Genomic DNA, 22,852 nt, shown 5'->3' on the forward strand with positions numbered 1-22,852 from the left:
ATAAGGTAGTGTTATTGTCCTACTTGGGTTCCTATTAGTTCTAGGTCGATGTCTGGCAGCAGTCCCTGCCCACTGTTGTGGAGCCTGATGGCCACTGGTATGAAGGACTGTCCGAGGCGGTTAGTTGAGTGTCGGGGGGGTATGAGTCTGTGGCTTCCTTGTCACCTTCACCTAATATGTTTTGATCTGGTCAGGTGCGCTGTCACCTAATATGTTTTGATCTGATCAGGTGCGCTGTCACCTAATATGTTTTGATCTGGTCAGGTGCGCTGTCACCTAATATGATTTCATCTGGTCAGGTGCGCTGTCACCTAATGTTAATATGTTTTCATCTGTGTCCACTGACCACTGACACACAGTGGGGGATGTTTTAAAAATATAATTTAGTATATAATATAATAATTTGTGCTTCACCTAAAAATGTGGTCAGCAGCCTCCACTGCTCCCCACCTATGGAGTAGTGGAACAGTATATATAAACCCTTAAAGGGAAGGTCTTGTTACTGTGTCTAGCCTAGTGTGGGAAGAGCTTTGCTCATGGTTGTGTACGCGGGAAGAGCTTTGCTCATGGTTGTGTAAGCGGGAGGAGCTTTGCTCATGGGGCCTTTTGATAACAATATAATGGCTGTAGTTGTGTTGAGAACCAGATCAATGCTTCACTAAACAAATACTGAATGGGAGCACTGTGTGTGTGTCTGTTACTGAGTCTGTTGTCTTAACCATTTTCTGCCTGGGTAATGCTCATCATTATTTAACCCTTCCCCACCCCTGTCTCTAGTTCATGGTTAAAGGTCTCTACAGGTCATTAAGGAAGGGTACTGCTTTGGGGAGCGAAAACGTTATCCATCTTACTGCCATCAGGTGAATTATTGGGGGAAGTGGGGGTGTGTGGGGAGCTACTGCTGATCGCCCTGGAGGGCCTGAAGGACCAGAGTACCATCCCTAGGTCAGTGAATCCTAGGCCCCATCCGCTCCTGCTGCTCGACCTCCATTTCGACATTCCTGGCCTACAGTCGGGGATCCAGCTAGACTCTGCTCTGCTGCATCCCGCTACCAGGTGTACAACCACTCCCATAAAGCAGGGATAATCCACCCTGCTACAATATATATAAAAAAATTAAAGAATGTATGTGTGTGTTCTACCTATGGTGAAGTGACTGTAACGGTGATGCCAATACTTAACACTAAGTACTAACCCCTGCTGCTCAAGTAGTGAGAGCCATATCGTAGGTATTCCATGGTAACCCCCTGTACTGTTACCGCCTATCTGCCAGAGGGCCAACAGCGCCCAACCGACAGGGGAGAAGATTGGTTGCTCCCCCTCCGACTGTAAAAAGGGCCATTTTCCAGTTTCTTGTGTTCCACATGTAATAATCTTTTTTGCACTGGTTGTGTCTGTCCACTCTGTCTGGGAAGTGGAACCTACTACTCTCTTTACTTCCAGGTCGAGCTGCGACATAACCAGTAGTTATAGGTAGGAAACAGTTCAGTTTTACACAAACTATTTTCTCATGGTGTTTAGTGAAAGGCCTTTCAAATAGCATTTGAATCTTCATGTGACACAGACTAAACCTGCCCATTGAAACTAGTGTAATTGCAATGATTTCCCCCACCTTTTCAGTGGTGCTGTATGCTAAGGGACAATGTATCAGTAGTTTTTCACTCTCTGTGGTTATGCCACAAAAATTACAATGTTAAAGGCCCCATGAAACGGCTAGCAGAATGCTATTTGATTCCACATATGTATGTGTTTCCTGTAAAAACAGGAAGCTAGGAAGGGACTTGTCGTGGATATTGATTGGCATTTATAGTAGCCAATAGTGCTGAATGTGCATTATGGTCAACCCAATAGCTAGCAAGCTAATGTTAGCAACATAGGTTAGCAACATTATGCAACATTAGTAACGTTAGCTAGCAAGCTAATGTTAGCAACATAGGTTAGCAACATTACGCAACATTAGTAAGGTTAGCTAGCAAGCTAATGTTAGCAACATATGTTAGCAACATTACGCAACATTAGTAATGTTAGCTAGCAAGCTAACATTGAACATTTGTTCAATTTTGTTAAAGAGGCAGAGTGCTGCTCAGTTACAATGTTCTGTAAATGTCATTCTAGAAAGCATGTCATACGCCCCTGTGTGCTGGGTACACATCACATTTATTTTCCGTTTTGCAGGAAATTACAAACATCTATTTTGATTTCATGGGGCCTTTAATGATTGAAACGTCTTTACTATATCTATTTTTCAGGCCTACTGTCACTGAAGCCAGAGTACAGCAACTTGCAATGGGCCTGGTCTAGTTTAATCATAACAAATGCATGCTCATCTGATCATCTTGCTGTTGTGTTTACCTTATCTCTGTCACTCCCCACACCCAAATCCCCTCCCCCTGCACGTCTCTCTCGCAACATTAACCCCTCGACTGCCAGTAAGTTCTCCACTGCCTTCATAGCTGCCCCTAACACCTGCACTATTGAAGCCTCTCCCTCCCATCTTAGCACTGAAGAGCTTACATCCCTTTTCAACACCACCTGCCTCTCCACTCTAGACTCTGTAGCCCCCCTTAGACAGAAAAAAACCTAAGCCTAAGGGGCAGCCCTGGCTCAATGATAACACCAGAGACCAGAGAAAAGAGTATAGGAAGGCAGAGCGGAAGTGGAAACGTGACAAACTTCAAGTCTCACTTGAAATGCTTAGGGACAGTCGCATTAACTACCAGCTAGCGGTTAAAGCGGCGAGAATCACATATTTTTCTGACCTCATCAACAACTCCCACAACCCCAGGACCCTGTTCACTACCATCAACTCTCTCATTAGCCCCCCCCCAGTACCTGGATGGATGTGTCCTCAACTAAGTGTGAGGAATTCTCAAATGTTTTCACCACCAAAGTTGAGGATATCAGAAGGAACATCTCACCCCCCACACGTAACTTAGCTGTCCCTCTGGTCTGCTCATCCACACTGACCTGCTTTCAGCCCATCAGTCTACCGTACTCACCCTCACAGAGATAGTTTCCTCTATGAAACCTGCGACCTGCCCCCTTGACACTGTTCCCACTGCTCTCCTGAAACAGGTTTTTCACACAACCGGTCCCAGCATCCTCTCCATTATTAACAGCTCCCTGGCAACTGGTACTGTTCCATCCTGCTTTTTTCATCCCCTATTGAAAAAACCAAACCTTGACCCCACCCAGCACAGTAATTACAGGCCCATTTCCAAGCTTCCTTTTCTGTCAAAAATACTCAAAAAGGTTGTTCTGTGCCAATTGTCTCCCTACCTGCACCAGAACAGCATCCTGGAGACATTTCAGTCAGGGTTCAGGACTGGCCATAGCACAGAATCAGCCCTCCTTAAAGTGTCAAATGACCTACTCCTCGCCACTGACAACCATGACTGCTCTGTTTTAATGCTGCTTGACCTCAGCGCAGCTTTCGACACTGTTGATCACACCATTCTATTAGATCGTCTCCAACATGGGGTCGGTGTCAGTGGCACTGCACTAGCATGGTTCCCCTCCTATCTCACAAATAGAAGCTTTGCTGTCAACATCGCCAACTGCTTCTCCCCCTCAACCTCCCTCTCTTGTGGGGTCCTGCAAGGGTCCATCCTTGGCCCGATCCTGTTCTCTCTTTACCTGCTACCCCTTGGTCCAATCATTCAGAAGCACAACATCTCTTTTCACTGTTATGCTGACGACACACAGCTTTACGTTTCCCTGAAACCTAACAACCAGTCTCTACTTAACAGTCTCATGTCCTGCCTGGATGACGTTATTAATTAATCCTCTTCGGTCCCCCAGACGCTGTCACCACCCTTACCAACAGCCTTGGCAACCTGTCCTCCCTGGTTATGTCAAGAACCTAGGTGTCATTTTTTATCCACAATTTTAATTCGACAGACAAGTGAACTCAGTGGTAAAGGCATGTTTTTTCCAACTACGCACCATTGCCAAACTCAAAGGCCTTCTCTCCCCTGCATGAGTGAGAAATATTATGTTTGGGGTCCCTCATAGGGGGAATGTGAGATCAGATGGGCGAATCAGCTGCCGCCTCTAGCCTCATCGAGAAGAACGGGTCCCAGATTTTTGAAAACCTTTTAAGTGAATCGGTTCTCAGGAACCTTAGTCTCTCCATCCATATGACAGAGGTCATGTCCGCCATCCACAGTTGGAAAGAAGGTGCTGAGGAGGACTTCCACTCCTTCAGTATTTGTTTTTTAGCAACCGTTGTCCCCAGTATCAAAGATTGTTGCACAGCTGTAGGAAAGCTCAGAGAGGACTCAGAGCAGCCGAAGATGGCGAGCTCTGCCCCCGGCTGTAGAGTTATCTTGTAGGCCTTAGAGTACCAGTCAAATATTTTGGCCCAGAATCCTGTTAGTGAAGGGCAAAACCAGAAGGCATGAGAAAGTGTACCCTCTGATACCTGGCACCTGTCACACAGTGGTGAAACAGAGGGGTAGATATTGTGCAATCTATGCTTGGAGTAGTGGAGACGATGCACAACTTTAAATTGGATCAGCTGGTGTCTACTATTGACTGAGCCAAGTTGTACTATAGACAGACTCCTATCCCATACAATATCAGATAGATCAATACCGAGTTCCTCCTGCCATTGTTCTTTAATCTTCTCAGTAGAGGACATACAAACCTAGAGATGAGGTGCTTGGAGTGGGGAGGGCTCAACAATATATCAAAGAAAGAATGTTCAATTGGGAGCTCTTTGAAAGCCTGAACTTTGGATCTAACATAATTTCTGAGCCAGTTGGTGCCGGGCAACTCAAACTTCCTCTTTAGTAGATCGAAGGATGCAAAGTGACCGTCTATGTATAAGGCCTTAATGGAAGCTAGCCCCTTCCCACTCCAGGCAAGGTAACCCCTGTCTGTCCATGGAGCCGAAAAAGAGTGATTAAAACAGATTGGTGCATGGATAGAAACAGCTGGTAGGCTCAAAGCACCCCTGATTTGATTTTAAATTCTGACAGAGTTTTCCACAACAAAACTTAGTTTCAAGCTTCTTAAGATCCCGGGTACCCCTGGTTTGACAAATAGCATAGCTGGCAAGGATGAGTTAACAAGGGAATTAGCCTCCATTCTCAGCCACAAGGGGGCCCCAGGAGTCAATTCACCTGTTGTCCCCTGCCGCCAGTACATCAGAGCCCTTACATTGGCAGCCCAGTAGTAGTGCCTAAATACTGGCAAGGCCAGCCCTCCCTCAGATTTAGGTTTTTGCAAGTGCATTTTTGAGATTCTGTGATTCTTATAATTCCAGATGTAAGACAGAATTACAGAGTCCAGTTCTTTGAAAAAAGACTTTGTGAGAAAGATGGGAAGATTTTGACAAAGGTATAGGAATCTGGGGAGAGAAACCATCTTGACAGAGTTTATGCGACCTATCATGGAGAGGGGTAGCACTTTCCAATTGTCAATGCATTGTTTTAGCCTTGAAACATAGTCGGCAAAGTTCAATTTAAATATTAATTTAGGATCTTTGGGTATGGTCAGACCAAGATAGGTGAGGCGATCTTTTGCCAATTTGAATGGGAGATTTTCCAAGAAACCGGGAGTGAAGGTGTCAGAAAGAGGCATAAAGTCACTCTTTGTCCAGTTAATTGTCTATCCGGATAGCTCACCGAAAGAGGTAATTAATTCTAAAAGAGGGGGAATCGATATCTCTGAATTGTGTAGGTATAATATTACATCGTCAGCATACAAGCTGATGCGTGTCTCGACGCCTCCAACTTTCAAGCCTACAAGACTTGGGTGACTGCGTATTTTTAGGGCAAGGGGTTCGAGCGCGACGGCGAACAGCACCGGCGAAAGAGGGCAACCCTGCTGGACAGAGCGGAGCAGTGGAAATCTGGTTGACTTCTCCCCGTTGGTTATAACTGAACATGTTGGACTGGCATATATGAGCTTTACCCAGGATATAAATGTATCACCAAACCCGAATCTATGCAGTGACTCAAACATATAAGGCCACTCAACCTGATCGAACGCCTTCTGTGCGTCAAGTGATAAAATCGCAGCACCCCTGGTCCGACTATGACCAGCATACATGGTGTTGAGGAGGCGTCTGACATTGAAGAAGGAAAATCTATTCGGGATGAACCCTGTTTGGTCAGGGTGAATGATGGTTGACAGGTGTTTATTTAGTCGAACAGCCAGCATTTTAGTAATTACCTTTCTGTCGAAATTTTGGAGTGCTATGGGTCTGAAGCTGGCCGGGTCTACTTCCTCCTTCCCCTTTTTTAATATGAGGGCAATATTAGCTTCGTATAATGTTTTGGGTAGGACTCCGTCCTTCTCAGAACTGGATATCATTCTGAGGAGGAGTGGTGCGAGAATGTCACAGAATATATATTTTTTTTTATCTACTTTTTCTCCCCATTTTCAATTTTTTCTCCCTTCCCCAATTTCGTATTGTCCAATTCTACCCTCCCCTGTCTCGAACGTTGTTAGGCCATGCCTCCCACAAGCCGGCTGCAATGTGGACGAAGCCTTGCATCACGTGTCCCCTCCGGTACACGATGAGGCAGCCGTCGCATCTTTTCACCTGCACAGCGCGATCTCTCAGCGGCGAGGGTCTGCATGGGAGGGACACGCCGCCCCTGTTGCTTCCTGATTCTGCTGCGCAGGCGCACAAACCGACCTGTAGGAGTCGCTGTCCACAACGTCCGATCCCCACCCACCAGCTTCCCACCCCCTAATACTGCCAATTGTGGGAGCTCCAGTAGCTCACCACGTACCGCGAGTGCTATTTCAGCGCCGTGGACAACCGTGCTCGTCACGGATCTGGGGCTGAGCGCGTTCGAATCCCGGACGGCAGCCGTGCCTTTCCCAGAGTGTCTTCCCCCCCATCTGAACCCTTTCAGCCTGCTTCTGTCGGTCGAACTTGACCAAGTATGAATGCGATGAAAAAGCGATAAACGCTAAAAAGAACCAGCTGACTGGTCAAAGTAAAAAAAAATAAAATACTGCCAATTGTATTAGTATGAACGACCAGCCAAGCTGGTAGCAACGGCGAGAGCTGGGCTCAAACCCAGCATCTCCTGCATTGGTGGCGAGCGCCTTGCCCACTGCGCCACCTAGCCGTCCAGAATGTCACAGAATTTATTGTAAAATTCAGCACTGTATCCATCTGGCCCAGCTGCTTTACCTGATGAGAATGATTTAATGGTTGAAGTTATTTCTCCCAATGTGAAATCACAGTCTAAATCCTTTCTAGCATCATCACTAAGTTTGGGTGTTTCAAGAGGGTCAAAGAAGTCGTTCAAATCAGATTGAGTGGGATCACATTTAGATGAATAAAGTTCACTGTAAAACTCCTTAAAACTGTCATTTATCTCCCTGGGGTTAGTCAGCAGGGCACCACTCTTAGACTTGATGGAGAGGATTGACCTAGAGGCCTGAGCACCCTTGAGCTGTCGCGCAAGGAGACGCTCAGGCTTATCTTCCATTTCAAATTGCTTTTGTCTTAGTTTTAAAAGGAGAGTGTTTATTTGACCACCCAGTATACAGTTATATTCATACTTTACCTTCAATATTTTATTATAATCTTCAGGGGATATTGAGGCCTGATATGCCGTCTCGAGGGCGGGAAGAGCATTGTTAATCTCAATCAGTCGCCTTTCTCTCTCCCTCTTGGCAGTGGATTCATACGAGATTAGACAAATCCGTCCGTGAAGCTCTGAAAGCGCGCACCACAGCATACAACGACGGCCTGGTGGCAGGCAACATGAATGACCACAAGGTGCCGCGATACAACGTAAGGAGGACAGTAATAGAGGCAAAACGGCGCTACAGGGATAAAATTGAACTCCAGTTTGAACAGGCTGACTCCAGAGCTATGTGGCAGGGCCTCAAAACGATGACAGACTACAAAGGCACCTCCCTCAAACTGAACAGTGACATCTCCTTAGCAAATGATCTCAATACCTTCTATGCGAGGTTTGAGGCTGGTAATAACAACACCAGCCTACAAGCCACGGCAATGGGGGGGGGGGGGGGTCTGCTGATGGAGACTCAGTGTTCAGGGTAACAGAGCATGAGGTGAGGCGGACCTTTAAAAAAGTGAATATCAGGAAGGCAGCAGGACCGGACGGCATCCCCGGCCGCGTCCTAAAAGTCTGTGCCGACCAACTGGCCCCGGTATTCACTGACATATTTAACCTGTCCTTAGAACAGGCTGTCATCCCCACCTGCCTGAAGAAGTCCACTATCATCCCTGTATCTAAAAAATCCAAGCATGCTTGCCTCAACGACTACCACCCTGTAGCTCTCACCTCCATAGCCATGAAGTGCTTTGAGAAGCTAGTAAAGGGCTACATCTGCTCCTCCCTCCCCATCAACCTGGACCCCCTGCAATTTGCATACCGCCCCAACAGGTCCACGGAGGACTCCATAGCCCATGTGCTGCACACAGCAGCATCACACCTGGACAAGAGGAAGGGGAACTATGTGAGAATGCTATTCATCGACTACAGCTCGGCATTCAATACCATAGTCCCCTCCAAACTCATAGCCAAGCTCAGGGACCTGGGCTTGAACTATGACCTCTGCCAGTGGGTCTTGGACTTCCTGACGGGCAGACCCCAGGTGGTGAGAGCAGGCAACTGCACCTCCTCATCCATCACCCTCAACATAGGGGCCCCCCAGGGCTGTGTTCTGAGTCCCCTCCTCTACTCCCTGTACACACACGACTGTGTGGCTCAGCGGAGTAACAACACAATCATCAAATTTGCTGACGACACAGTAGTGGTGGGCCTGAACATCTACAAACGACGAGAGGGCCTACCTGGAAAAGGTCAAGGTCCTGGCGGGATGGTGCCAGGAGAACAGCCTCTCCCTGAACGTCAGCAAAACAAAGGAGATGATTGTGGACTTCAGGAGGTCGGGGGTCAAGGACTACAGCCCCCTCAGCATCGACGGGGCACCGGTTGAGAGAGTGAACAGCTTTAAGTACCTCGGAGCCCACATATCCGAGGACTTGACATGGACCACACACATTGACAGTGTTGTGAAGAAGGCACGACAACGCCTCTACTTCCTCAGGCGCCTAAGGAAGTTCCAAGTCAGTCAGAAGATCCTTAAGAACTTCTACTCATGTACAATAGAGAGCATCCTGACTGGCAACATCACCTCCTGGTTTGGGAATAGCACTGCACAAGACCGAAGCAGACTACAAAGAGTGACACGTTCAGCCGAACGCACAATTGGAGGGGGGCTCCCCACCCTCCAGAACATTTACAACAAGCGGTACAGGGGTAAGGCTAAGAGAATCATCAAGGACTCCATTCACCCGAACAACTGCCTCTTTGAACTGCTGCGGTCAGGCAAGCGATACCGGAGTCTCAAGGCGAGCACAGAAAGACTCAGAAGAAGCTTCTATCCCCAGGCCATCAGGCTGCTCAACGAACAATAAACACTATACAACAACCATCAAATGCACACAGCACACACATCCACACGCACACACTCACTTTAAACAAACAACACACTGCAGCACCCACTCTCCACACTTTAGATCACCTAAACACACTTTATATTTATTGATAAAGGATTTGCACTACAACTCGTACACCTTACTGTAAATTGTACCTAAATTGTACCTCATCCCATTTCTGCTTTGCACTATATAGTATTGTATATTAGTACACTGCATAGTATATTGTATATTATATGGTAACTCAGTTACGTCTATTCTGCATCGAACATTGTACATATGTCTATACTGAACACTTGGTTGAGACGCCAAGAGTAAGTTTGCTTGGGGATGGAGAGATTTAGGGACATTGACAGGGGGCTGTGGTCAGAAATCAATATGTTGTTGTATTTTGTGTTGGTGACATGGGAGATTAATTGGGAGTCTAATAAAACATTTTCTATTCTACTATAGGACTTATGGGGATGAGAGTAGAATGAGTAATCTCTGTCAGTCGGGTGCTGAACGCTCCAAATATCTACTAGGTTCCTGGATTTAATCAGGTTGTTCAGAACCCGAACTGATGAGATATCTGGAGGTGGGCGTGTAGATAGTCTGTCCATGTATGGGTCTAGATAACAGTTCAGGTCACCGCCAATTATTACATTTGAGTTACTAGCGTCGGGGAGCAGGTTGAAAACGTTCTTAAAAAAATTTGGGTCATCAGTATTTGGACCATAGATGTTAAGTAAAGTCAAGGGGAATGAATTAATGGTGCCTGAAACTAAAATATATCTACCAAAAGGGTCAGCAGTCATAGAAGTAAATTGAAATGGGAAATTTTTCTTAAAAAGGATAGCCACGCCACGAGCATGGGAGGAGAAAGGCGAGTGATAGACCTGCGAAATCCAATTACACCTCAGGCTACGTTGTGTGGCTTTGACGTGTGTCTCCTGTAAAAATATCACGTCCGCAAACAGAGATTTAAGGTGCCTGAAGACTTTTTGCCTTTTCATGATATTGCCTAGTCCTCTTACGTTCCAGGAAACTAACGTGACAGCTTTACCTCCGATCTGGATCTTATTCTGAGTTGCTGCCATATATAAGCAAGAAAAGAAAAACAATTCTGCTAATAAGCACAGATATATATAGCAAAATAATAGAGCGGCTGGTAGTTATATAAAGGTGAGAAATTAAAAACAATTTCACAAACCTGTCTGAGTGTAACATAGAAAACAAAAAACAGAAACCCTCCCTAGTCCCTACCCTGTGTCCCCCTGAGCTAGGCACGTAATGCCCCTTTATATCAAACCCGTCTGTGTTTAACACAATAACAAACAAACCCTCCCTCCCCCCGTATCCCCCTGAACTTGACACGTGATGTCCCGTTTTAATCAGCACAACCAGTTACTGTAGTTAGGACGACGTTTGTAACCCCATGAAATATACTATATTGTAACATACACTTCTGATATGTAAGTCCTTGCACATCACACATCCCATAAACAAAGCATGTAGTGTTCCCAAAGACCATTTATAACGTATAGCCTAATGAGTAATTAGGGAAAAAGGCAAACAAACAAACTATAAATAATTATTCGAATGGGATATGTGGGCAATCCTGATAATTGGTCACTTACTGCTAATATCCCCGTAAAAAAGCTCCGCTTCCTCCGTGGTGTCGAACATGCGAGTCAGTCCGTTAACGGTAACCCGGAGGCGGGCTGGATAGATGAGGCCGAAGCGTATCCCATCTTTGTAGAGCTGGGATTTCACTTTGTTAAAGGTGGCCCGTTTCTTGGCGAGTGTGGCGCTGAAATCTTCAAAGATCCTGATAGAATGCCCTTTGTATACGACGTCTCTGTTCTTCTTAGCCCACAAAAGCACCCGTTCCTTTTGGGTATATTTATGGAAGCGGACAATGAAGTGTTGGGATCCTTGCTGCGGTTTCGGGCCCAGACTGCGGTGTGCGCGGTCCAACTCCAGGCTGGGATCCAGCTGCGCGTCTCTCGCCACCTCCATGAACAGCGCTGCCATGAAGCGCTGGGGGTCTTCTCCCTCCATCCCCTCTGGGATGCCGATCACACAGAGATTTTGCCGCTTAGAGCGTGACACCAGATCCTCGATGGCTAGTTGCAACTTCTCATTCATCTGAGTAGTGGATTCCAGTTTGGACTTCAACACGGTCACATCACGTCCCAGTGTGGTAATATCATCTGAATGTGCAGAAAGAGCCGTCTCCATTGCAGTCATCGTGGCGGTGTGTGAGGCTACCGTGTCGGTGATTTGTTGAAGAGAGGCTTGGAGTGGGGCTAAGGCGGCGTTCATGGATGCGGTAAGTTCACCTGTTACATTTTTACGCAGCTTATCAAGTTCACCGACCAGCATTTCAAGTGTTAGCTGCGCCGCGTTAGCATTAGCTGCTGCCGCTGTTGGCAATGGAATCTTGCTAGTAGCAGATCTCTCCTCGTGCTGCAGGCTAAAGTTTTGTTGAATTAGTAGTTGGCCTTGGTTCTTGCGACCACGACCCGCCATTCTGGTACTGGGAAGAAGTTATGGTACTTAGTAGATGCAAGCCATTCTGAAGAAGGTGTGTTCACACCGAAACGTCATGATTACAGGCTGCCAATAAATTTGGAAAAACCTGGAGTGCGTGCCTGGACATTGTTTCCCTATTTTTATGTATGGTACTTAGTGTACCTTAACACTTCCTGCGCCAAAAACGTTGTACAACGTGTTTCAAGTTCATGCTAATTCTGCCATTCCACGGCGTACAACGTTTTTGAGATCATATTTCATTTTTTCGCCATGTTATTCATATTTCCCTCACGGAGCCTGGTCTGATGCAGTGTGAGCCGGCACAACTAATAATAATAATAATAATAATGGATTGGATTTATATAGCGCTCTTCGTGACACCCCAGTGACCCCAGAGCGCTTACAGAGTCCATTATTCGTTCATACACAGTCATACCGGTGGTGGTAAGCTACAATTGCAGCCAGAGCTGCCCTGAGGCAGACTCACGGAAGCGTGGCGAATAATCATCGCCTACGGCCCCTCCGACCACCACCAACATTCATTCACATGCATACACATTCATACGAGGCAAGTAGGTTAAGTGTCTTGCCCAAGGACACAACGGCAGTGGGATGGACATGGGCTTGAGCGGGATTCGAACCACCAACCCTTTGATCATTGGACGACCCGCTCTACCCCTGAGCCACGCCGCCCCTCTGCAACGCTTCAATACTGCCCCCTGGTGGATGATCGGCGAGTTGCCAAACAGGAAATGGCCGGTTGGATCTCGGTGCGTCTCCGAAATGCGTCCGGCCACTCGCTTATTGTTGCGGGACTGTATACACACATCCCTGTGTAGCGATCGCTGCCATAACGCAATAATCGATACGATTTGGCCGTGTATTATGATTATACAAACCGGAAATGGATTTAGGCGATCACCGTCAAATAAGTGGGATGTTTTTGCTCCAGTCTCATCGCCCAACGGTAAGAGGACGCTGACGTTACTTTCAGCCTGTTTGTTTATTATTATCCATGCAAACTGCTCTGAGCAATATATCACCCATACTACATAAAGCATTTAACGACGATCACGGAATTATAAACACCCCCCCCCCCCTCCGTTCATCCGCGCATGATCAGTCATAACGTTTAGGATCATGTACAGTTGAAATTTTTTATATAGCGTGGATCGGCAACAAACGGCATTTGATAATCTATATATGCGTTTATGCCTATAACTCACGTTCTAGGAATTACTGCAGAAAACGATAAAAACATATTTATATTCTAGACGGTATTTTTGTATGAATGTATGCATGAAAAAGTAAAACGTTCCTACATCCTGAACGATAGATAATCGATGTTGAATGGGCCATAGTAATGTCAATTTAGCAATACAATTAAAAAAGTTATAGCCCTGCAAAGAAGGTGAACATCTCCATAGACTTACAGTACTGGCAGAGAATGGTATAAGATGTGCGTGGCAGGGAATGTGTTAAAGAGTGGAGGATATTAGCAAAAATCGAGGTGCAAATGCTTCAAATTATCAAAAGTTTCGGGGAGCAAACGTCGTGCATCCTATCACCCCAACGCCATAACCGGAAGTCCTTTTGTTTTTGTTGTTACGTTGTTCCCTGATCCCCTTCCCTTGGGTCTCCTGAAAGGCGCTATATAAATCTAAGATATTATTATTATTATTATTTCTCTCTCTCTCTCTCTCTCTCTCTCTCTCTCTCTCTCTCTCTCTCTCTCTCTCTCTCTCTCTCTCTCTCTCTCTCTCTCTCTCTCTCTCTCTCTCTCTCTCTCTCTCTCTCTCTCTCTCTCTCTCTCTCTCTCTCTCTCTCTCTCTCTCTCTCTCCCCCCCCCCCCCCCCCCCCGGCCCGGCCTGCTCCCAGCTCTCCCCTCACCTCAGCGTCACAGAGTCTCAGGAAGTCTACAGAGAGGTAGGCCTTAATGCCGTCCATGGCTCCAGGGAGGGTGATTCCACGGATCAGCAGCACGGTCAGAACCAAGTAGGGCATGGTGGCAGTGATCCACACGACCTGGCGGGGCCACACACACACACACACGCACACGCACACGCACGCACGCACACACACACACACACACACACACGCACACGCACGCACACGCACGCACGCACACACACACACACACACACACACACACACACACACACACACACACACATACACACACACACACGTACACACACACATACATACATGCACACACACCCACATACATACATACACACACACACACACACATTGAATAGTTTCAACCAATTTTATAATAAACAATATCAACTCATCTTAACTAACAATTAAACAGCTTTAACAGCTGCTTTTCTCTTTATTTCCCTCTTACTGTATATCCCACTCCCCCACTTCCTCTTGTTCAGTGAGAGAAGTGAGCTCTAGTCCTGCCAGGATGTTAAATCTGGGCTGGAATGGTGTCAGGGCTGTTCTCATACAGATTAGATTAGATTAAAATGTATTGTCATTACACATCACAAGTACAGTGTAGCAGTAAAGTACAACAGCAATATACAATGTACAGGTGATTAAACTGGGTGGTTTGAATGTCCATAGTGGAGAAAGCGTATTGATTAAAATATAGTCTACTTTTCTCTTTTCAGAGCACGCCATGTGAAATGACTTTCTTCTGACTATTTCTCTGATAGGTGTCTGTCTCATGTCGCTCCCCTGGCTGCCTGTGTATCTCAGGCTACGTTCACACTGCAGGCAAAAGCGGCCCGAATCAGATATTTTTGCTCATAATGTGACTCAGATAACTTTTTTTTTACAGTGTGAACAGCACACAGACAGTGTGAACAGCACAAATATCAGGGAATCTGATCTTTTCAATTCTGATTTGGGCCACTTTCATATGTGGTCCTAAATCAGATACAGTTCTGATTCTTTTGCAATGTGACCTCAGTCTGAACAGTCATATCAGGATGAATGCGACTTTTACATCATTCTAGATTTACATTCATCACAATTCTGCGCTGGTGGGAGTCACCCGATGAATACAAACATGGAAGACAGGCAGCTGTGATGGAGGTGATCAGTGGAGGGACAGTGAGGGTTTTACCTTATTGGCGTTTAGGGTGATACTTCTGTACAAGCAAAACTTGAGGGGACGTATATCATAACCGGTCTGTGTTTGAAAGCATATTGAAAGACGAAATGTCTCTCTTTCACCTCCTCCTCGCCCCCATTATCATCTGCTCACAAATTAGCTGGCCTCCACTGCACATCAACTTGTAAATGAAAGCTAAAGACATTGGCAACAATGTCAAAAATAAATTCCTCTGGTTATGGAAGATATAACAGTTTCAATTGGAGGAGGTGTAGATATCCACAGCACCACCGCAGGGGGAAGGTTGATGGAGGTGTAGATATCCACAGCACCACCACGGGGGGAAGGTTGATGGAGGTGTAGATATCCACAGCACCACCGCAGGGGGAAGGTTGATGGAGGTGTAGATATCCACAGCACCACCGCAGGGGGAAGGTTGATGGAGGTGTAGATATCCACAGCACCACCGCAGGGGGAAGGTTGATGGAGGTGTAGATATCCACAGCACCACCGCAGGGGGAAGGTTGATGGAGGTGTAGATATCCACAGCACCACCGCAGGGGGAAGGTTGATGGAGGTGTAGATATCCACAGCACCACCACGGGGGGAAGGTTGATGGAGGTGTAGATATCCACAGCACCACCGCAGGGGGAAGGTTGATGGAGGTGTAGATATCCACAGCACCACCGCAGGGGGAAGGTTGATGGAGGTGTAGATATCCACAGCACCACCGCAGGGGGAAGGTTGATGGAGGTGTAGATATCCACAGCACCACCGCAGGGGGAAGGTTGATGGAGGTGTAGATATCCACAGCACCACCACGGGGGGAAGGTTGATGGAGGTGTAGATATCCACAGCACCACCGCAGGGGGAAGGTTGATGGAGGTGTAGATATCCACAGCACCACCGCAGGGGGAAGGTTGATGGAGGTGTAGATATCCACAGCACCACCGCAGGGGGAAGGTTGATGGAGGTGTAGATATCCACAGCACCACCGCGGGGGGAAGGTTGATGGAGGTGTAGATATCCACAGCACCACCGCAGGGGGAAGGTTGATGGAGGTGTAGATATCCACAGCACCACCGCAGGGGGAAGGTTGATGGAGGTGTAGATATCCACAGCACCACTGTTATGTACTAGAGGCCTGGTCACTCCTGTGTCACCAGGGCAGGCAGGTGAGGGCTGCCAATTAGCCAATTAGTGCTGATTGGTTACCTGCTGGGGAGCTTCAAAGGCAGACCCAGAAACACACATGCACGGTCTGTGCCTAGTGAAAGAGCTGTCAGGTTCTTACAGTCCTTGTCTGTTGGGTTACCAGTACATTAGCTTATAGTTATATTAGTAGTTCCTTGGTTTAGTAGCATTTTTGAGTTAGAGCACAGGGTTTTGGTGTTGATTACACATAGGTTGCGTACCCATGAGCCAGGGTCGTAACAATTGGGCGCTCGTCCGGGATCTTTTACCCCTAGCACTTTGTTTGGTGATTTTTTTTTGTGTTGCACGGGATGTCATCATATTATGGTTTGGGTGGTGTTCGTTACACATGGTGTAACGTGGGGGCTGAGCCATTTTCATCAAACAGGTGAGTATGCCGTATTTGTTTGTAATTTGATGTGACTACTTATGCTGTTAAAATATATAGTTTAGTAGGCACCACATGTAGATAGGGATATTATTTTCTGGTTGTTGGTTAGTGTCCGGTGCACCGCGTACTCCTGGGGCGGTCAATGAAATGATTGTATATGATCTTTGACTGGTAGCAGGTGTGGTTGAAGAAAGTTAGGTCTACAGGGCATTAGTTTAAGGGTAGGTAGGTTAGGGCGGCCAGGAAACACAGGTAGTGTGGTAGGGCTTGATTTAGTGTTTCTTAGGGTAGACATGTGGTAGGCCGGGGTTTTCTGCAGTTTAGACGTAGAAGCATATGTGGTCACATCAGGTTAGAAGGCGCACCTGTTTGGAATATTTTGTTGGATTTATTTTGTTTGTTTAAGTGTTTGGTGAGCATACCTGGTAGCACCTAACACCCTGCGTGTATGACACGTCTATTTAGGGTGGGTGTGTTTTTTTTTATTTTAATTTTTTTTGTTTGTGCAACCTGGAAAGGTGCGCTCCGTAGAGCTCACATTTCCACCGCGTCCCTTTATGGTTGTTATTATTGGCATTAGCATTCTTCATGGTTCTTCAGTGGTTCTTCGTGGTTCTTCAGTGGTTCTTTAGTGGTTTTTCAGTGGTTCTTTGGTGGTTCTTCGTGGTTTGTTAGTGGTTCTTAGTGACTGTAGGGTAAAGTGAGTAGCTTGTGGTGACTGGTACAATAACGATGGCTACCATTAAGGATTTTGTTGAGAACCCCTCTGACGAGATGTTGGGAAGGTTTTCCAAAGAGCAGCTTCTGAAGCTTGCTGTGCACTACAATGTGGAGCTTACTGCCAGTGAGAAGCGGTTAAAAACGACTGCCTTGGGGACTTTGAGGGCTATACTCATTGAGGAGCAGGTGATTGTGGCAACGGTGGATGAGCTTCTTTTGTCTGAGGTGTCTCCACAACTCTCTGCCGTGGCGGAAGGTGTTGCCATCGATTGGGGGCCTAGGGAGTTGGCATTTAGGGAAAAGCAGCTACAACAAGAGCGTGAGTTTAAGGAAAAACAGCTACAACAAGAGGAGAGGAGAGATGAGAGAGAGCGGGAGCTTAAGGAAAAACAGCTACAACAAGAGGAGAGGAGAGAGGAGAGAGAGCACGATCGTGCAATGAAGGAGCTTGCATTTAAGCATGCTGCCTTGCAGGCGGGTTCTCTGCATCCAGAGTCACGTTCCGGGTTTGATGTAGGCAGGAATATTAGGATGGTGCCACCATTCTTTGAGAAAGACGTGGAAAGATATTTTCCCCTTTTTGAACGGGTGGCAACCACATTGAAGTGGCCTGATACCGCCTGGACACTGCTGCTGCAATGTGTTTTGGTTGGTAGGGCACAAGAAGCCTACACTGCTCTGTCCCTTGAACAAAGCGCTGATTATGAGCTGGTTAAAGCTTCCATATTGAGGGCTTATGAGTTGGTCCCCGAGGCCTATCGTCAGCGTTTTAGAGGTTATCGTAGGCAGGAGGGGCAGTCTTATGTTGAATTTGGAAAAGAGAAGGAGAACCTGTTTGACCGGTGGTGCACCTCGCAAAAAGCAGAGTCAAGGGAGCAGCTCAGACAGTTGGTTCTCCTAGAGGAATTTAAGAGGTGTGTTCCTGATAACGTTTCCACACATCTAAATGAGCATAAGGTATCGAAGATAGCCGACGCTGCTGTCTTGGCTGATGAGTTTGTGTTAACACACAAATCTGTCTTTGTAGAGATGGGCCGTGTGGAGTCCAGGGGTAGTAGGCGTCCTTCTCAGGGGAGCCGGTTCCCGGCACCCGTGTCTGCTGGTCGGTTTACTTCGACTCCTAGGCAAGGTGGCTCTGCTAGTGCATTCCCAGAGGGGGTTATCTGTTTTTACTGTAAGGAGCCTGGTCATATCGTTGCTGGATGCCCTGTGCTTAAGCAGAAAAATGTAAAAACGGTGGCTCTGGTAGAAATCATAGACAGGACACCTATGCCGACATTAGAGGGTGGGGTGCGAAGTATCAAAGGTGCAGACAGGGAGCTAGAGGGCTCCTCAACATTTAGGATGGATGGATTTGTTTCACTGGTTGGTGAATTAGGATCAAGGCAGGCTATTACAATATGGAGAGATACAGGAGCTTTCCAGTCTCTCATTCTGGATGGGATTTTGCCATTTTCGGAAGATTCTTCATTGCATTCCGGTGCCATTGTTCAGGGCTTTGGAGGAGGCTTTGTGAATACTCCTTTGCATGAGGTCTCGCTAAACTCTCCCTTAGTATCAGGCAATGTTGTCGTAGGAGTGTGTTCTCACATTCCCATAAAGGGGGTGTCCTTCATTCTAGGGAACGATTTGGCCGGTGGCAAAGTGCTGGCTACTCCAGTTGTAATTCCCGTCCCTGTAGTTTCTGAGGTTCCTGATGAGCTTGCACAGAAGCATCCAGGAGTGTTTCCTGTGTGTGCGGTAACACGCGCAATGTCAAAGGTCAAATGTGACACCCATGAGGTTGTTAACTTAGATGGTGATATGACACTTAGTGACACGTTCTTTGTTGAGTGGAAAAGTGGCCCTGATGAGGGGTTTGGTAAGGTGATTCCGTCTCATGAGCAGTTGGTACTAGAGCAAAACAAGGATGTCTCCTTGTCGTCCCTCTTTGAAGAGGCGGTTTTAGAGGATGAAATGGTAGATACGTCTCAAGGATACTTTGTTAGCAATGACGTGCTCATGAGAAAGTGGACACCACCTAACCTGTCCAGTCTGGATGACTGGGGCAGTGTGTTTCAGATTGTTGTTCCAGCCGTGTATCGTCCTGATATACTGCATCTAGCACATGATCATGATCTTGCTGGTCACATGGGGGTCAGGAAGACTTATGACCGTGTGCTGAGACATTTTTGTTGGCCTGGTTTGAAGTCAGATGTGGCACAATATTGTCGCTCGTGCCATGTGTGTCAGGTGGTTGGTAAACCAAACCAGAAGATCCCTCAGGCTCCTCTGCAGCCTATCCCTGCCGTTGGGGAACCTTTTGAGCGGATCCTCATTGACTGTGTTGGTCCCCTCCCTCGAACTAAGACAGGGAACCAGTACCTTTTGACTATTATGTGTGCAGCGACCCGTTTTCCTGAAGCCATTCCTTTACGCAAGATCACAGCCCCAGCTATATCCAAAGCTCTGGTTAGGTTTTTTTCGACTTTTGGTCTACCAAAGGTCATTCAATCAGATCAAGGGTCTAACTTCATGTCCCGTCTCTTTGCTCAGGTCCTCCAGCAGTTGTCTATCTAGCATTGCCCTTCCTCTGCCTATCATCCAGAGTCCCAGGGGGCGCTGGAGAGATTTCACCAGACTATCAAAACAATGCTGCGGGCATATTGTACGGAGTTCGACAAAGACTGGGATGATGGAATTCCTTTGCTTCTGTTTGCTGCTAGGGAGGTAACCCAGGAGTCTCTTGGATTCAGCCCGGCTGAGCTGGTGTTCGGCCACACAGTGAGGGGTCCTTTGAAACTGCTGAAGGAAAAGTGGTTGGCTGACCAGACTCCTTACTCTACTAATTTGTTGGACTATGTGTGTGACTTCAGGCTTAAGCTTAGTAGAGCATGTGAACTAGCGAAAGAGAACCTAAAGGTAGCCCAAGGAAAAATGAAGGTGTGGTATGATAGGCGGGCCCGACATAGGGTGTTCTCACCGGGAGACAAGGTGTTGGTTCTCTCGCCTATTCTTGGGTCTGCATTACAGGCTAAATACAGTGGGCCATACTCCATTGAGCGCAAAGTTGGTGAGGTCGACTACTTGATTAAAACTCCCGACCGCAGGCGCAAGAGTAGATTATGTCACGTCAATATGTTGAAGGCGTACAATGATAGGGCTCAGATTGACCAGTCAGGGGTTAAGCCTGTGGCTGTTCTAACAGTTTCTGCATCTCCTATTGTAGCCGACTGTTCTGTGTCGAAGGAGATTTCTCAGGGCCGGTTGCCAAACACCCAGATACTAGGTGACTTGGACTCACACCTGTCGTACTTACCACTTCCTGAGCGTACGGATGTGGTGCGCCTACTTAGACAGCATACACGTTTGTTTTCTGATGTCCCTAGTCGTACTAATGTACTCGAGCATGACATTGATGTTGGTAGTGCAGGGCCAATTAAGCAACATGCCTATAGGGTGAATCCGGAAAAACGAAGGATCTTGAGTAAGGAAGTGGACTATATGGTGAGACATGGCATTGCGGAGCCCAGTTCTAGTGCGTGGAGCTCCCCCTGCCTGCTTGTTGATAAGCCAGACTGCACTCATCGGTTCTGTACTGATTTCCGTAAAGTTAATGCAGTAACCAAGCCGGACTCGTACCCTCTGCCTCGGATGGACGACTGTATCGATCGGGTGGGTTCAGCAGCCTTTGTAAGTAAATTGGATTTGCTAAAGGGATACTGGCAGGTTCCGCTTACTCCGCGAGCACGTGAGATATCCGCTTTTGTCACACCAGAGAGTTTCTGCCAGTATACAGTGATGGCCTTTGGCATGCGAAATGCCCCAGCGACGTTTCAGCGGCTAGTGAACAAGGTCCTGGGCGGGGTAGCGTTCTGTGAGGCATATCTGGATGACCTGGTTATCCACAGTTCCTCTTGGTCACAACATGTGGAGCATCTGGCCGAAGTGTTCAAGCGGTTGGGTGATGCTAACTTGACAGTTAACCTTGCGAAATGTGAATTTGGACAGGCCACGGTTACCTACCTGGGTAAGGTGGTTGGACGTGGGCATGTGTGCCCCATTACAGCTAAGGTGGAGGCTATAGTGGGCTTCCCTGCTCCCATCACCAGGCGGGAGTTAAAGCGCTTCCTAGGTATGGCAGGGTACTATAGGAGTTTCTGTAGGAACTTTGCTTCTGTTGTTGCCCCTTTGACCAATCTGCTCAGTCCTAAGGTACCTTTCGTGTGGACTGAGACTTGTCAACAGTCTTTTGAGAGCATCAAGGGTATTCTGATTAGCGCTCCCGTTCTGTCAGCTCCCGATTTTCAACTGCCATTCAAGTTGGCAGTGGATGCTAGTAACCTTGGTGCTGGAGCCGTCCTCCTGCAAGAGGATGCATTAGAGGTGGAGCACCCAGTGTGCTACTTTTCTAAAAAGTTTGACAGGCATCAACTGCACTACTCTACTATAGAGAAGGAGGCGCTCGCTTTGGTTCTTGCCTTGAACCATTTTGATGTTTACGTGGGATCCTCCAGTTTACCCCTTGTTGTGTATACAGACCATAACCCTTTGGTTTTTCTTCGCAGCATGGTGAATTCGAATCATCGTTTGATGCGATGGAGTTTGTTCCTCCAGGCGTATAACTTGGATATTCGCCACATTCGTGGGAGGGACAACGTGCTAGCAGACGCCCTCTCACGATCGTAGTACCGGTGTTTGTGGTACCCATTATCGCTGTTGTGGTAGAGGCCCTGACAACTAAGGGGTCACAGTTGTTTTTGTTTTGTTTATGGGTTGTTGTGTAGTGGTTGCCTCTTGGGCAACCAGTTTGGTGGGGGAGGTGTTATGTACTAGAGGCCTGGTCACTCCTGTGTCACCAGGGCAGGCAGGTGAGGGCTGCCAATTAGCCAATTAGTGCTGATTGGTTACCTGCTGGGGAGCTTCAAAGGCAGACCCAGAAACACACATGCACGGTCTGTGCCTAGTGAAAGAGCTGTCAGGTTCTTACAGTCCTTGTCCGTTGGGTTACCAGTACATTAGCTTATAGTTATATTAGTAGTTCCTTGGTTTAGTAGCATTTTTGAGTTAGAGCACAGGGTTTTGGTGTTGATTACACATAGGTTGCGTACCCATGAGCCAGGGTCGTAACACGGGGGGAAGGTTGATGGAGGTGTAGATATCCACAGCACCACCGCAGGGGGAAGGTTGATGGAGGTGTAGATATCCACAGCACCACCGCAGGGGGAAGGTTGATGGGGTAACGTACGTGTTGAGTGATGTGCTCTCATACAGCAACGTTAGCTGTCCAACTTTGTCACCATTTAGGCCTCCAGGTGTACCCAATACGGCGCACGTTGGGGCTAATGCTTGGTACAATTAGGTCTTTAGCTAGCATTAGCTGTAACGTTAATGTTTTGTAGCTGACATTAGCTCAAACAGGTGTTAGTGTAAAGTGTAAAGCTACGCTACACTAGCCAAATAGATGGATATGTAGACTGTGTGAGGTAAATTGAACCCCGAACAATGAGTGTAGAGACAAAGGAAAACTCAATTGATA

General features: G+C 47.1%; 1 protein-coding gene across 1 annotated transcript in view; it reads right to left on the reverse strand.

The window, feature by feature from the left end:
- The window catches only part of slc6a3 (solute carrier family 6 member 3), a 97,092-nt gene that overhangs the window by 53,635 nt on the left and 20,605 nt on the right, over positions 1–22,852 (reverse strand). Inside the window, exon 5 of the mRNA XM_084336260.1 lies at positions 13,850–13,984. Coding sequence (XP_084192386.1) covers positions 13,850–13,984 — 135 coding nt within the window. The remainder of the gene's footprint in view (positions 1–13,849; positions 13,985–22,852) is intronic.

This window comes from Notolepis coatsorum, assembly GCF_963971535.1.
Source record: "Notolepis coatsorum genome assembly, chromosome: 19".
Lineage (NCBI taxonomy): Eukaryota > Metazoa > Chordata > Actinopteri > Aulopiformes > Paralepididae > Notolepis > Notolepis coatsorum.